The sequence below is a fragment of the Atractosteus spatula genome, chromosome 28 (assembly GCF_055471065.1).
Source record: "Atractosteus spatula isolate fAtrSpa1 chromosome 28, fAtrSpa1.hap1, whole genome shotgun sequence".
NCBI classification, from domain to species: domain Eukaryota; kingdom Metazoa; phylum Chordata; class Actinopteri; order Semionotiformes; family Lepisosteidae; genus Atractosteus; species Atractosteus spatula.
In genome coordinates this window covers 5810040-5824513 of record NC_142733.1, presented here as the reverse complement: position 1 = coordinate 5824513, position 14474 = coordinate 5810040, and the positions used below count along the sequence as shown (strand labels likewise).

The 14474-nt window shown below is 45.3% G+C and overlaps 1 protein-coding gene across 13 annotated transcripts in view; it reads right to left on the bottom strand.

The window, feature by feature from the left end:
* The window catches only part of LOC148813841 (unconventional myosin-IXb-like), an 81667-nt gene that overhangs the window by 30515 nt on the left and 36678 nt on the right, over window positions 1-14474 (bottom strand). For all 13 annotated transcript variants that reach the window (XM_088907369.1, XM_088907366.1, XM_088907358.1 and 10 more), the window contains exons 3-13: window positions 10089-10183; window positions 6957-7019; window positions 5241-5340; window positions 4830-4930; window positions 3939-4068; window positions 3348-3437; window positions 2690-2806; window positions 2408-2542; window positions 1747-1868; window positions 1139-1280; window positions 769-964 (exon numbers count right to left, since the gene is read on the bottom strand). In XM_088907369.1, coding sequence (XP_088763495.1) covers window positions 769-964; window positions 1139-1280; window positions 1747-1868; window positions 2408-2542; window positions 2690-2806; window positions 3348-3437; window positions 3939-4068; window positions 4830-4930; window positions 5241-5340; window positions 6957-7019; window positions 10089-10183 — 1291 coding nt within the window. The remainder of the gene's footprint in view (window positions 1-768; window positions 965-1138; window positions 1281-1746; window positions 1869-2407; window positions 2543-2689; window positions 2807-3347; window positions 3438-3938; window positions 4069-4829; window positions 4931-5240; window positions 5341-6956; window positions 7020-10088; window positions 10184-14474) is intronic.

Genomic DNA, 14474 nt, shown 5'->3' with positions numbered 1-14474 from the left:
CTATTTGGTGACATAGCCAGCAGATGCATCACTCACCACTGGCAGCCCACCGAGGCTCCTCCGCTGCTGGAAGAGGTGTTAGTGGCGCCAGCAGGGGGAGCTCACCCTGCGGTCTGTGTGGGTCCTAATGCCCCAGTATAGTGACGGGGTCACTATACTGTAAAAAAGGCACCATGCTTCAGATGAGACGTGAAACCCACGTCCTGACTCTCAGTGGTCATTAAAAATCCCAGGTCGTTTCTCAAAAAGAGTAGGGGTGTAACCCCAGTGTCCAGGCCAAATTTCCCCCTGGCCTTTACCACTCATGGCCTCCTAATAATCCCCATCTCTGAACTGGCATTATCACTCTGCTCTCCTCCCCACTGAGAGCTGGTGTGTGGTGAGCGTACTGGCGCACTATGGCTGCTGTCGCATCATCCAGGTGGGGCTGCACACTGGTGGTGGAGGGGATCCCCATTATCTGTAAAGTGCTTTGAGTGGAGTGTCCAGAAAAACGCTATATAAGTGTAAGCAATTGTTATTAATTGTTATTACTTGCCACAGCACGTGCAGATACAGCTGTGAGACTGGGCTGGACCTGCTGTAGCTCAGGGTCCAGAAAAGCGCTATATAAAAGTGTAAGGATATTTTTTTACAGCTACAAAGGAATGGTTGGATGCCTGAAATGGCCAGTGATTGTTCTGCCTGCTTGAGGCAAACGAAAGCACGATGTCCAGCCAGCTCCTGGACTGCAGTCTAGCCCAGCTCCAGGAGGGCAGGAGGGCCTACCTGCTGTCTTGGCTGCCCAGCGCCGGCCTGCCTCGCAGAAGGCAGCAATGCTGCGGATGGTGGCCCTCAAGATGCCCCAGCGGAACATGGCCACCGGGCACATCCCAATGAGCTCGCGCACGTACGCCCGGTCGCTGCTCCTCAGCAGCGCCACGATATCCGGCCGCATGTAGTCCGTGTTCTTCTCCCGGAAGTCCTGTGGATCACACTTGAGATTTTAAGGCTGAAAGGGGACCCTTCCCTATGGCTCCATGCTCATTGAGAACACCAGGGTCCTTCTCTCTGAGTGCACAAACCTACAGCTGCACAATCAGAGTGGCCAGTGGGCCTGAATGTCCTTCTAGGTCAAACGCAGCTAGCCGAGCCCTACCTTGATCTGGTACTTGACCGTCCCGGCAAAGTGCTGGATGACGAAGGCGGGCTCCATCACGGGGGTCGGCACAAAGAAACCGTTGCTCTGGTGCTGCTGCTTGAACTTCGCCAGGAGGGTTTTGTCGGTGGCATGTGGAAAGCTGCCAGCGAAGTGAAGAAAGGAAAGCGACATCAGTTCACGAAATGAGAATCCTTAAAAGAAACACCAGTGCCCGACCTCTGTAGGAGCAGCTTGTGGTCAAACGGAAAACACCATTTACCTGCTCATCGCAGGTTTGGATGCTCCCATAGGAGACGTACGCTAAAATAAAACTCGGCATAATTCTCTAGATTAATAATCTTATACACAATACAATCGGCTCGTCTGATCTGACGCTGCACTTGTTTTAAGCCACGAGTTGCCACCAGCCTGCCTGTTCTGGATCTCCTAACTCAGTTCTTGGCTTTTAATTAAGGCCAATTAACGTTTTCCCTTAGCGAGCCTGAAGCAAACAAAGGAAGAAGGATGGCGTAGATGGAAAGCACCTAATTAAAATTGGAACTAACAGACTGGGGAAAAAAAATTAAGGTGTACATCATCTGAGACGCTGGATATATTGCTCTTACTTGCTCTCCTCGTCCAGCAGGTAGAACAATCCTGTGGGCTTCTTGCTGATCAGGTGGATGCAGCCCACATTGTCTGTGTACTCAATGTTGTGCCAGCTGATGCCCTCAGCCTTGTACTCCTCCTGCAAGCAGAACCATCTGACCCTCAGTTGCAATAGACTAGTTTCTGACGAGGGCTATTTATTTTTTACATTGCCATAGGGGGAATTTTAAAAACATTTCTAGGCTCCGATCTGATGCCAATAAACCTGTATCATCTCATACGCCTAAAAAGGAAGTGAACAAGATCTGCTTAGAGCAAAAGGTTGATGGACATCTTCCTGAGACGGACTGAATGCATTCATGTTTGCTTTCAAGCAATGGAAGAGGACAGCACTAAGTTAAAGCCTCCGATTGGACCAGAGACAATCAGAGTTCATCTTATAGACAAACGCAAGGATAAAAGAAGCAACAGCTAGACAATGGCTGGAGACCATATTGGATACATTTGGTCAATGAGCCTCTTGTCACAGCCTTCATTCACTTCCTGTGCAGCAGGTGATACTGTCACACTCGAACAGAGCACTTAGGACTCGCGGTCTTTTGCCATTATCCACACCAGGATCCTGGGCTCAATGGAAGCAGACTGCTGATCGAGGGCTGGGTAGCAGATGGTCCTCACCTGCTCCAGTTTAAAGATGTGCTGGTTGAAGTAATACTGAAGCTGCTCGTTGGCATAGTTAATGCAAAACTGCTCAAAGCTGTTGTTTTCAAAATCTTCAAAGCCAAAGATATCCAAGACACCTATGGACAAACACTAGGATAAAAGAATTAAAAGGTTATTAACGTGGTGTGCATAACCTCTTAAGTACTTTATTCAAAGAAGTCAGGTGGAAGCCTTTGAGCTCCACAGATAGGGACAGGGACACTACACCAAAGAGTGAGGATAAACACAGGCTCTTACAGTAACCGATTCCTCCATGTCTTTCTTGTTCAGCAGAGCGTGATTGATCCGCAGGACGATCCAGTCAAACAGGGCGCTGTACAGCGACTTTGCCATGGAGTCTCGGGCTGTGATAGCCTGGGACAGCAGTGCAAGAAAAACAGCTTTCACATGGGGGGGGGAATCAAGGTGCAAGTTTACAGGTAACACGGTTAAAATACAAATACTATACCAACTCAACACTGAGAGCACACAAGCTTACACATTCACACATAAGAACTACAAGTAACTTTTGGTTTTAATGTGCAGTGGAATTCTATCAAAGAGAAGCACTGATGAGTAGCCATGGGAAGCATAAGATTATTAGGTAAGGTTAGAGACTCAACCTGCAGTGAAGTTCAAGTTCAGGAGTAAAAAAAACCTCAAATGCGCTCTACTTTGCTGAAGGACAGTGTCCTGTCAACTGACTCAGCATTCTGCTGCAACCCATGAGTCAGCGAGAAGACTTAAGTCAAGACTTGCTGTTTGACAAAAAAAAAAGAAGCAGAACTACCAGAGACCACCCCCCTTCTTCTATCTCTAAGCCATTTTGGTATTGTTCGGCCAGGATCGGCAACCCAGTTCTCTCAGGAACCCAACCAATTCCAAACTAAAAGGAAAAAAGATCTCAGATCCTGACCTCGGAGTGGCTATAGGGCAGGATGAGTTTGTCGTTGGCCGTCACTGTCTTCCGTTTGGTCAAGGCCTCCACCAGCAACTCTTCTTTAACCTGCAAGACCAAGAACTCATGAGAGTGCACATGCTTACCATGCCAACGTTCCCATCACCCCCCTGCACTCCTTTCTCTGTGAACAACAGTTGTGGAGCTGCTGTCGTTACCCTGACGTTTTGGAGAAGTCCTGCCGCTGGTGAGGACCCTGGACTCCGACTGGCTCGCCAAACGCTCTCCTCTTGCTTGCTTTTTGGCTAGAAGTGCCATGACCCAACGGTCAACAGGAGTTTTGGCTTTAATGTCATACAAGTTTCTGCTTCCGATTTCCCTGTTGTCAACCTGTGTTTAAAATCGCTCTGAATGGCGTCTGCCGTCACACAATATTGCAGGACCGAGGATGCGGGGGCAGCAGCTCAATTTCCTCGGATCACGTTTTTTTGCCCTCCAGAGAACCTCAGTCTTTAGAACAGTGGTATCTAGATGGGTGCACACCTAGCAGCGGCGGAGAGCGCGGCGTGACCCCCTCCTAGAAACTCGGCCCAGAAGTTCCCATGATACCTTGAGCAATTCAGACAGTGTGCTGAGGACTTCAGGTGGCCCAACATCTAGCCCCTCATCTCTGCCTGTGGATTTCCTCTTGTAGGTCACGTTGCCCAAGTAGAGGATAGCAGACAGCACCGAGAAAATTCTAAAGGCAATCAAACAAACAAAAAAATTAATTCACAGTACAAGTTCCACATTTTTCAGCATGACTTGTTGATAATGAAGTCACAATGCAAATGAAGTATTAAATATACAACCTTCCATATCAGTTCCAAGGCCTTAAGCAATCGGTTTGCTGAAATTCCTGTCACTTCTTCCAGCTCAGTTTATTTTAAGGCCTGGCAAGTTCAGACTAGTATGAAACAACGTTTAAACGGAGAGCAGCTACCAACATGAACATGCGCCCCACGCACAGACGAATTCTCGATCAAGAATTTTATTTTTTCACCTCCTGGTGGCACTGCACTTACTAAATTCCAATACGGAAAAACAATGCAAGTTAAAACACTTTCATGGGAACAAAAGGAGAAATAAGCATGCAGTTAAATGGCAAGTAAAACATGCATACATTGAAACTAAAACAAGGCAACATGTGTAAAGGTAAAAAAAAAAAGTGGGGAGATTCTCCAGGTGTGAAACATCACAGTGGTCTGTCAGGGCATTCTGTCACAATCAGAGAGTACAGGTGGCATAATGCTGTTCTTTAAAGAAATACATATTTGAGGAGCATTAAAACAGACTTAAAGTGGTAGTTTAGACATGCATTTGCTGTGCAACTAAAGTAGTAGGGTTTCTGTTGCATCAGTACAGCAAGCCTGCACCCAGGACATGGCAGCAGTGATAACGTGCAGTGCTATGGCATAAGGGGCACCATAACCTCTGTCCCTCCCTAGACTGCCCACTTACTGTTTCTTGGTGGAAGGCAGGAAGCCCACCATCTCCATAGCCTGCTGCAGCCTCTCAAAGTCATGCTGCAGGTCTTCTTCATCTTCTATCTTAAAGTTTTGCTGCGGAGGGTAATGCACAGAAGGGGAAGAGAAAGTTACTCAGAACAATCTCAAGTGTCTTACAAAAAAGCACGTGCCAAGCTCGCTGAAGTACTCGCCTTCCTAGGAGAAGTAAAGGTTACAGTAATTCATGAAAAAATGATTAAAATCCAAGAACTTTATTAAAGTTTTTCTGACATGATAGCCATCAGAAACACTGCTGTGATCATTAAAAAATTTCGAGCACGATGTGTGTTTATTAAGTCTATGGGAATTGTAAATCAGAGGACACCCAGAGGTCAGGTGTGCTCCTGGGAGGCGTGTCCTGTACCTGCTTGAGGTAGAGGTAATCTTCGGGCTGTAGAAGCTTGAACTCCTCTCGCTCCTCCTCAGATGCTCCTAACAGCAGGTAGTAAAAGACGTGATAGTTCCTGCAGATGACACAATATTGAGGACATGGGATTCTGTTACAAGCCCCATGTTTTCATTGCAAAGAAAAGAGAAGATCCCAGCACAACTAAAACAGGGAATCATATTGCACTGCTGCGAGTCCAGCCCAATGTTTACTCAGCCACAGATTGTGGCAGACATGCTGGTCACATGGCACTGTTGTTTTTCTTCCCCTTTCAGTCTCACAGTTCTGCATGCACTAGGACAACACAGGCAGGGGCCAAATGTAACTGAATGCAAGCTAAAAGGAAAAAAAAATTAGTAGATCTATGAAGCAATTAATATAGAGATTACATAGACATTAGACGTTACGTGAATACATAAAGAGTTGAAAGTAAGGAGCTACTGTAACAAGTTATGAAGGTGGAAACTAATGGTCTTGTCAATGCACGCTGGCTGACTTCCCCCTTCTTCCCAATAAACTGCACAGGTAAGGTAGCACGATCTGCGCAACCTTCTGAAGCTTATTTTAAATTCTTGGCTCTCTACCAAGTCAAAATCAGCCTAATAAAACAGGCAACATATGAGTTTCTGTTCTGCTGCAAGAAGGTTTCCAAACTCTCTGTTGTATAGAAGATGCAGAAAAATAGAAAGGAGTTAATGAAAGAACTGAAATTCTGCGTTTGCCCCAAGGCCTGCATTAAAATGCAACCAATTATAAATGGGAGGCACTCAACGCTGCTGCCAAGGACACCTCTTGCTATGGACCAATAGAAAGATGGCCTTAGGTGCTGTGTGAGTGATTTACAAACGGCGGGCCGGTGGAAGCTTTGTATTTTACTTGCCATTAAAAGGGGAATCGCAGTGCAATTTCTCAGACTGGTTATTAAATCCCGGTAACAAAATTGACGGTATCTCAAAATTTGACCAATTTCAAATTAAGCACAAAATCGTGAAATTTATGAAAGTACCGCGTAGTTGCCATATTGTCGCAAACCCCTGGTCTCACAAATTGTGATGTGAAGGTGCCCTTCCTGCTCACTAGTTATTGTAATGACTAATGTAAAGTGTCTATTTTGTATCATAAATAGATTTTATTTCATTGTGGTTTGAAATGCACTCATCAATGCTAATTGCTTCTAACCCTGAAATAAAGGGTGTTGCAGTTCACCCTTTATCTTCTATATAACTTCTCCCCCAAGACGTTAATGCGTTCAAAAAACATCTAAAGAAATACTTGACAGAAAAGTTAGTGAAAAGCAAGATGCCAGACTATTTTTATTAATTCAGACAGGGAAGACAGCCCTCATTTCCTCCTTCGTCTTGCGTAGTACAGTGCATTTCTTCTCATTTACACATTTTGCTTTTGCATGGAAAAAATGCCGAAGTTTCAGATTAAGCTGGTATGAAACACCCTACACATTCCCCACTGAAATCAATTTGATTAGTGGCATGCGTTCACTTTAAAGTTAAAAAGTTAAGTTTATCTCCAACAGGAAGATACAAACCATGTAGTAGTTCCTGGACTAGATAGCTTACAACATGCCACAAAACTGTGATAAAATACAGCACCCTCCATCATTCACAGGCACCTGAAATTCCTCCACTTATGACACACAGGCTTGAAAAGGTTTAAGAAGAGGTTACAATTTCTTACCTTTCATTTTTTTCCCGAGAAACCAGCCGAGATTTCTCCAACAGGTACTTTTCAACAACAGCCCTGAAACAGCAAGTGGGACAAACAATCAAAAGATAGCTGTGAGTGTTGCCTCTCTACAAACTGGATTTTGAAGAGCAGCACATCCAGCAGCAGGGGAAGTCCAAAGCACACAAAAACTATTTGAGCTCACGTTACATTTAACATATACATAAACCTTACAAGACGGCCAATTTAAAAGAGCATATGTTAGTAATGCCACCTGTGCATGGCTATTATTGTAGCATCTGAATCGGCCAATAGGGTTCATCTTAATGTCCTCCCCAATTCAGATGCCAGCCAAGATTAAGCACAACAATTAAATATACACATCTGTCTGCCTTCTCAGACCAGAATGGTGCACAGTACAGCATACATGTAAACATGTTCCTATGTGTGGAAGGAGTTTTCTTAACATGCAGCTGGTATTACTGATACTAATCTCCAGTCTGAAATTAGATCTCACACACAGGTGCTTTTGTTTTTTTGAAGAGTTTTATTTGTTGTTCTCTTTTAAAGCTTTTAAAACACAAAAGTTCCCCCCTCCCCAGAAATATCTTTTGGAATCCGAATTCTAGCATATTTAATGGCTAAACTCAAAAACAGACCTCTGATGTCAGAAGTACAAACCGCTTGAGTACTGATTGTGTAGATGTCAACACCATCTTAGCACAATGTCCTTGGTTTTTTTCCACCAATTTTTAGCTTTGTTATGAAGAGGAACTTCCAGGAATGTGCATTATCTTGTGCTCAGCTCCTTCTTATTCTTATCTAGACATCACTCAGCAGACAACCCTGACCCACGCACATACTTGTATTCCTACATTCGTGGGGGCTTCCCACTAACACTCCATCAAAGTGATACTCCATGTAGGGTGAAAGTTTTAGCACTTTTAGACTTAAAAGCCATTTGGTTCTTCAAAAAAAGTAAAATTAGTTGTCCTCACACTGTCCATTCGTCATTAGTAACTTTATTTTGGCTGTTCCTGCATTAATAGCAGTACACACCCACATAAAACTCCTCCCACCCATCAGGATCAAGAATGAATGGATGGGATCATCACCACCTCCATAAGGAGGCATTTCCTCTGCTGCTTACAAGAATGAAGTTCAACAGTAACAGGGCTTGGACCAGTGCATCCAATTAGTCCAGAGCAGATGTTCTAAGTTCAGCACAAGCAGAAGAAAACAACCCAGATGACAAGACAGCATTATACTTCGACAATATGCAACGTTGTAGGTTGTGTATGTTAAGGATGTAGATGTGACAGAGCGCTACATGCAGGTAGTAAAAAAACAAAGTATAGGATGATGCACTGAGCATGAAACTGCTTATGAAAAAAGACTTGAGCGTCTTTCATCTTCTAGACACCTTGGGGAATGAATAGAAACATCATCATTCAGAGAGCCTCCTCTAGGATGTAACTTTTATTAAATAATACAGAAACAGGAATGTGGTATACAGGTTGTCTGCACATTATTATATATATATACACACTGGACCATGTGAGTGTTTATAACTCATTAACAATACTGCTTGAGAACCCTCCACTGTAACACAGAAAATAGTGTGCAAGAGTAGTGTGGCCTGCTGCTCTTGATCACAAGGTTACATTTACCAAATGTATGTATTAAGAACACAACAGCAAGCGACACAAAGGTAACGCCTCGAATGCAACACGCTCCTCTCAGCACGTCCAATCCATAATGCATAACCTGACATTCCTGTGCAGGAAAAAACCACCAGGCACGGGTGATCCGACAGCGAGCAGAAATGATCTAAGAATTATCCTTTAGGTGCTGTAAAGGGGAAAAAGTCAAATCTGCTCAGATTAAAGTCTGCAAGTTACCTAAAGAGGCTTACAGTCAAAAACCTTCCAGCCGCGTGGCGTGCAAGAGCTGTGGTTTGAAGAACTATGAGATTTGACACCAACCCCCCCCCCACCATGCTACCAAAAACAAAACAAGTCCAGATCTGCCGAATTGCAGCTCACGAGTTTCAGCAGGAAAAACAGACCCTTTAGACAGAAAGGAGCTCGCATTGTTGTGCAACACGAACCAACCTATCTGCAACGATAACCCCTACAGGGATAAAGCTCTGAGAAGAGCAGAAGAGAAACGAGGATCCAGTAGTGGGGCTTTTCCCATGGGGCAGGTTACACTGAAGCAGCCAGGAAAAATAAACCCTATCAACAGCTCCTCTTGCAGGAAGACTGGGGATCTTCCTCTTGCAGTTTGGTTTGTGAGATAACCAGTTAGGCTTCACTCGCACTGCCAGGAGAACAAGCCCACGTTTTTTGCCCCGGTGACCTCTCAGAGGCACACATCATCAGCTGTAATTAACTGTTTAAAAGTGGCTCAAGAGTGGTGAAACATGCTGGGTTAATCCTGCACTTAGCATGTGTTTTTTGCACAAGTCTAAGCCCCTTTAATAACAGCACTGTTTGGTCTTGTTACAAGGTTGATCCCCGACTATAAAATTTAATACTAAACAGCAAACAAGGACGAGGAATGCTTTTGGTGCATGCAGCTGCAGCGCTTCTAAAGCATTCCTAACGAATTATACAAATCCAAATGACAAGAAAATTAAAGTTCCTTGAAACAGAGTGCAAGCAGCGCTCTTGAGTGTTTCTCAGGCTTTATGAAGCAGCAGTCAAAGGCATGTACTTTCTATTTATTTCTCATTACGACAAACTTCCTCTTAAATTTGCCACTTCCTGTACAAGGAGGAAGTAACATGCTTGAACGATTCCTGTCTCATGTTGTTGCCACGTAAACTGCTGGAGGAGGAAGAGGGGAGCAAAATATAATGAAGACTGTTCCTTCTTTCTAAAAGTTGCGATGCAGAAAGGGGAAAAAAACTTAAAATCTCAGAATATACCCCAGGGAACTTCCCCCCCCCCCCCGGAGTGTTTCCACCAGCAAGACTGTTGTGCCTGGCTGCTCAGCAGTTTGTTACAAACGTGGGGCTCAAACCACACTGCTGATAAAGAAACAGCAACTCTTCAAGCACTCTGCTGGGAGGGCAGCGGGTGTGAAGACGGGGAGCACACACAGCATTTCTGCACATAATGCTTCGGAGAAATTACTCACCCTCTCACGACTCCACTTTCCAAATAGTTGACTTGGATGAACTTTCCAAAGCGGCTGGAGTTGTTGTTATGGGCTGTCTTCGCATTCCCAAATGCCTGATAAAAAAAGAATGCACAATATATATTCTAATGTGCTGAAACAGTGGAAAGAATTATGCATATTATGTAGCAAATGCTTACATAACACACTACAGGCCTAAAGGCATTCCAAGAACAAACAATGATAAGAATAACTGGGAAAGAAAAATTCACTTTGTTCACTACCATAATTCACTTTCATATGGGATGTCTGGGGTCATACTGCTCTAGGGTCTGAGAGATAAGTAACTTCCTGAGCATTCAGATTAAAAATTTAAGAGACCAAAGTTCAATCTGCTTTCTACAACATGTGGTGCAACGACCACCCCAGTGTGATTAATAGCCAAAACCAAAGCCCAGGAGCACTCCCAGTCCAATCTCCCACTGGCTAATGCCACTGTGAGCTACGGGGCAAAGGGGCTCCAGCAGGTCTGAATGGGGATCACTGTTCTGACAACATTAGTAACAGAAGCCTTCTAGAAAGGAAGCTCCCACAGTGCATCCCAAACAGGCCCCGTATTGTTCCCTGGAGACAGGGAGGATCAATTTGACACAGTGCTGGTACAGGAGGGGGGCTCACGGGGTGCTCGCCTAATGAAGGCTCAGTGTTCAGGGTGGAGATGACCTACAGTACCCCCAAAACCCTCATCAGTCCCCTCCAATCTTGCAGGCAAGCCAAGGCAGCAGATGCTCTGCTGATCCAATGATGGGGTTCTGGAATGAGTGCAGGGAGCTTCAATGCACATTCAGGTTACTCGACGGGTAGGTGTTGAGATACCAAGTCATCAGCAGGGTCAAAAGGAAAAAGCTAAGTAAAAGCCAGAAAGGAAGGTATAATTTAAAAAGTTCTCCGTGTATACAGTGCACACAGTGGTTCTTTTTTATTCCCAGTTCTTAATTTAATTTTAATAATAATAATTGCTTATACTTACATAGCACTTTCCTGGACACTCCACTCAAAGGGCTTTACAGGTAATGGGGATCCCCTCCACCAGTGTGCAGCCCCACCTGGATGATGCGCCAGTACACTCCCCACACACCAGCTCTCAGTGGGGAGGAGAGCAGAGTAATGAAACCAGTTCAGAGATGGGGATTATTAGGAGGCCATGATTGGTTAGGGCCAATGGGAAATTTGGCCAGGACAAATTACACTCCTACAGAGTAGGTTACACTACTACTCTTTTCGAGAAACACCCTGGGATTTTTTATTGACCGCAGAGAGTCAGGACCTTGGTTTTACGTCTCATCCGAAGGACGGTGCCTGTTTACAGTATAGTATCCCTGTCACTATACTGGGGCATTAGGACCCACATGGACCGCAGGGTGAGCGCCCCCTGCTGGCCCCACTAACACCTCTTCCAGCAGCAACCTTCGTTTTTCCCAGGAGTCCACCATCCAGGTACTGACCAGGGTCACAGCTGCTGAGCTTCAGTGGGGCTGCCAGTGGTGAGTTGCAGAGTGATATGGCTGCTGGCAATATCAATTTTTACCTCCCCATGGACAAAAGATAGTCCTTTGGATAACTAAAATCGAGGTCCTGACTCTCTGTGGTCATTAAAAATCCCAGGGCGTTTCACGAAAAGAGTAGGGGTCTTACCTCAGGGTCCTGGACAAATTTCCCCCTGGCCTTTACCAATCATGGCCTCCTAATAATCCCCATCTCTGAACTGGCTTCATAACACTGCTCTCCCCCCCACTGGGTGCTGGTGTGTGGGGGGCATACTGCTGCACTATGGCTGCAGACTCTTCATTCAGGTGAAGCTGCGCACTGGTGGTGGTACCCGCAAAGCGCTTTTGAGACGAGTGTTACTATTATCTACAACCACTACTACTGATATGGCCTATCTACAGCCCACTGGCAAAACAGGTGTGCTGAATATCCGTGGCTGTCCTCTTATCTCCCTGCGGGAACAACAGAGGACCTTGTTTTCACTTGTGGGAGAACCCCACAAATGCATAGCAAATTAATTAGAAGGAAAATTTCCCCACAGCAAAAATGGGGCTCTCTCTTTACCATCAAGCGCTAGCAATTAGAAGATAATACTGAACCATTCCTCTCTCGATTAGTAATGCCCTTACTGAGGGGTCAGAGGTCAGCTGCCCTCTTGACACCTCCCAGGGAAGGAGCATTCAAGTCTCTGAGAAAGGGCAGAAAACAAACCTCTACTGACCCCACCCCCCAACCCCAGATTGTAACACTACTGCTAAGGCTTAAGATGCACTCAGGACACTCCCATTCCACAAGGTATTAGCAGGGGGGTGACGTGGCTGGGATCTGGGACCTGGAAGCTGTGGCAGACAGCCCATGTGATGCAAGCGGCCTGCCGGGACAAGCTGGGGCAGGAGCCTCACTCTCTTCCCCCGATCGCGCCCGCTCTCGTCACACAACCCTCTCAACGGCACCAACGAAAGCTTTAAATCCGACAGCCCCAGAGGGACAGGCCACAAAGGTTTCACTCTCTCGGCTCTGGGGGCGCTCTCGTGAATATCGGAGACGCCCCAGACGCCATCCTCAGACGCGGCTGTGTAAAACCTGAAGGAGGAAGCAGCCACCTCTCTGGAGGTAAAAGAAAAACCAGCCCTGCAGAGAGGAGGGAGCAGAAACGGTTACTTCAAACATACTCTCTCGGCCCTAGAGTAGGCTCATTTGCCTAAAGATTCGTACCAGCATCATTCCCGGGCGCTGTGATGCGCTGGACGCAGCTCTCTGTTAGAAAGCCCGTGCGTGAGGCCTGCCCCTCCACTGCCTCACTCCCCAAGAGTCTTGCTCGCTGTGCATTTCCCCTGAAGCACAGCACGAGCAGTCAGTGACTCAACCACTGACCTCACCCGGACTACAGATGAGCAGTTATGGAGTCACACTGCTGCAGCACACTGTTTACTGGACACCCTTGACACACACACACAGCTTCCCCAGTACCGACTCCCAAAGGAGCATATAAGAGCAACTCTTTCTCTTACACCTCTCTCCAGGATAAAGACGTAGCGCCTAAAGCTCAGGGTGTAACCTGTCTTTGGCTGTTCTACACCTGCAGCCTGAGACGCAGTAGCTACACGTAAACAAGAAATCCCATCTTTAAAAGATTAAATGCGGAGGGTATGAATTATTCGCTAAATTCTTTGGGGGGAAAAAAGTTAAAGAGTTTTCATAAAAAATGCTTAATTATCATATTGCAATGACCACACCACCTGTTGAAAAATCTAGTTCTTCACTGTTAAATAATTCTAAGATCTCTGCAGGAGATCAGACTTCTTTCCTGGTGGGGAAAAAAAACAGCAAATAAAAGCCAAAATGACCTTTTAAACTGACTGTTTGTAGCCTGAACACTGACCTACTACTTAAAACACGACTAGAAACACCGCATCCAGGTGGGACAAAGTAAACCAGTAGTTAAATACCTGTGGAAATCAAAAGGCTGAATATTCAAAGCAGCACGACGGTGTTACTAGAACTACAACGCAGCACAAACAACCTGTCTGAGCAGGCAAATGAAGATGAAACTCAAATTCAGCCTCAAGACAATATACAGGCTATACCCCCAGCGATGGAATTAATCACTGAGCAGCTGAGAAGCTTTGGGCCAAAGATAGTTTATGGTTGAACCCACCCTGCACTTTCAACAGGGCAACTCTTTTATTAATGTTTATTTTTCCCCTCTTTGCTAAAAATCTCCTGGTATCAATATGCAATCTTCTGTTTGTTAATTATATAAATAGGTCATTAACAGATAACGCAATTTTCATTTATTATCACCATATCCCTGGGTTAGGAAAGGTATGTTATTATTCCTACCGCTACTACAGTTATTGGGACCTGTGGGATGTGGACAGATTCCTTTAGCTCATTTTCCTGCCATGGCCAGAGTCAAAGACCTAAAACTTAAGTTCAGAAAAGATCTCTTCTAACTTTCAAACAAACTGCTCACAAAAAGTTCAGATAAAGCACTATTGGTTAGTGGGCAAGTGCGATCCGAAGGGATATTGTGAAATTACAGAGGCTCTGGGAGGAGTAACCTTACAGGCTCTGGTAACCTGTGTGAATTCCTGTAGGAGTGGTACAGAATGACTTTGTAAGCCCTGATAGCAACATTAGCAACATTCTATTTATTTTTAATGTAATGTTTCTTCGCAGTGTGTGTACATTTTATCGTAAGCCTCTGTGTGTGTAAAACCTACCGGCTTGAAAGCGAAACCAATTTCTGAGAAATCAGACGTCATATCGCATGTGTTGAGAGAGGTGCTCATCTGTTAAAGCCCTCTGAACTCGCTTTGTCTGGAGTTACGCCCCCTCTGTACCCGCAAGTGCCTG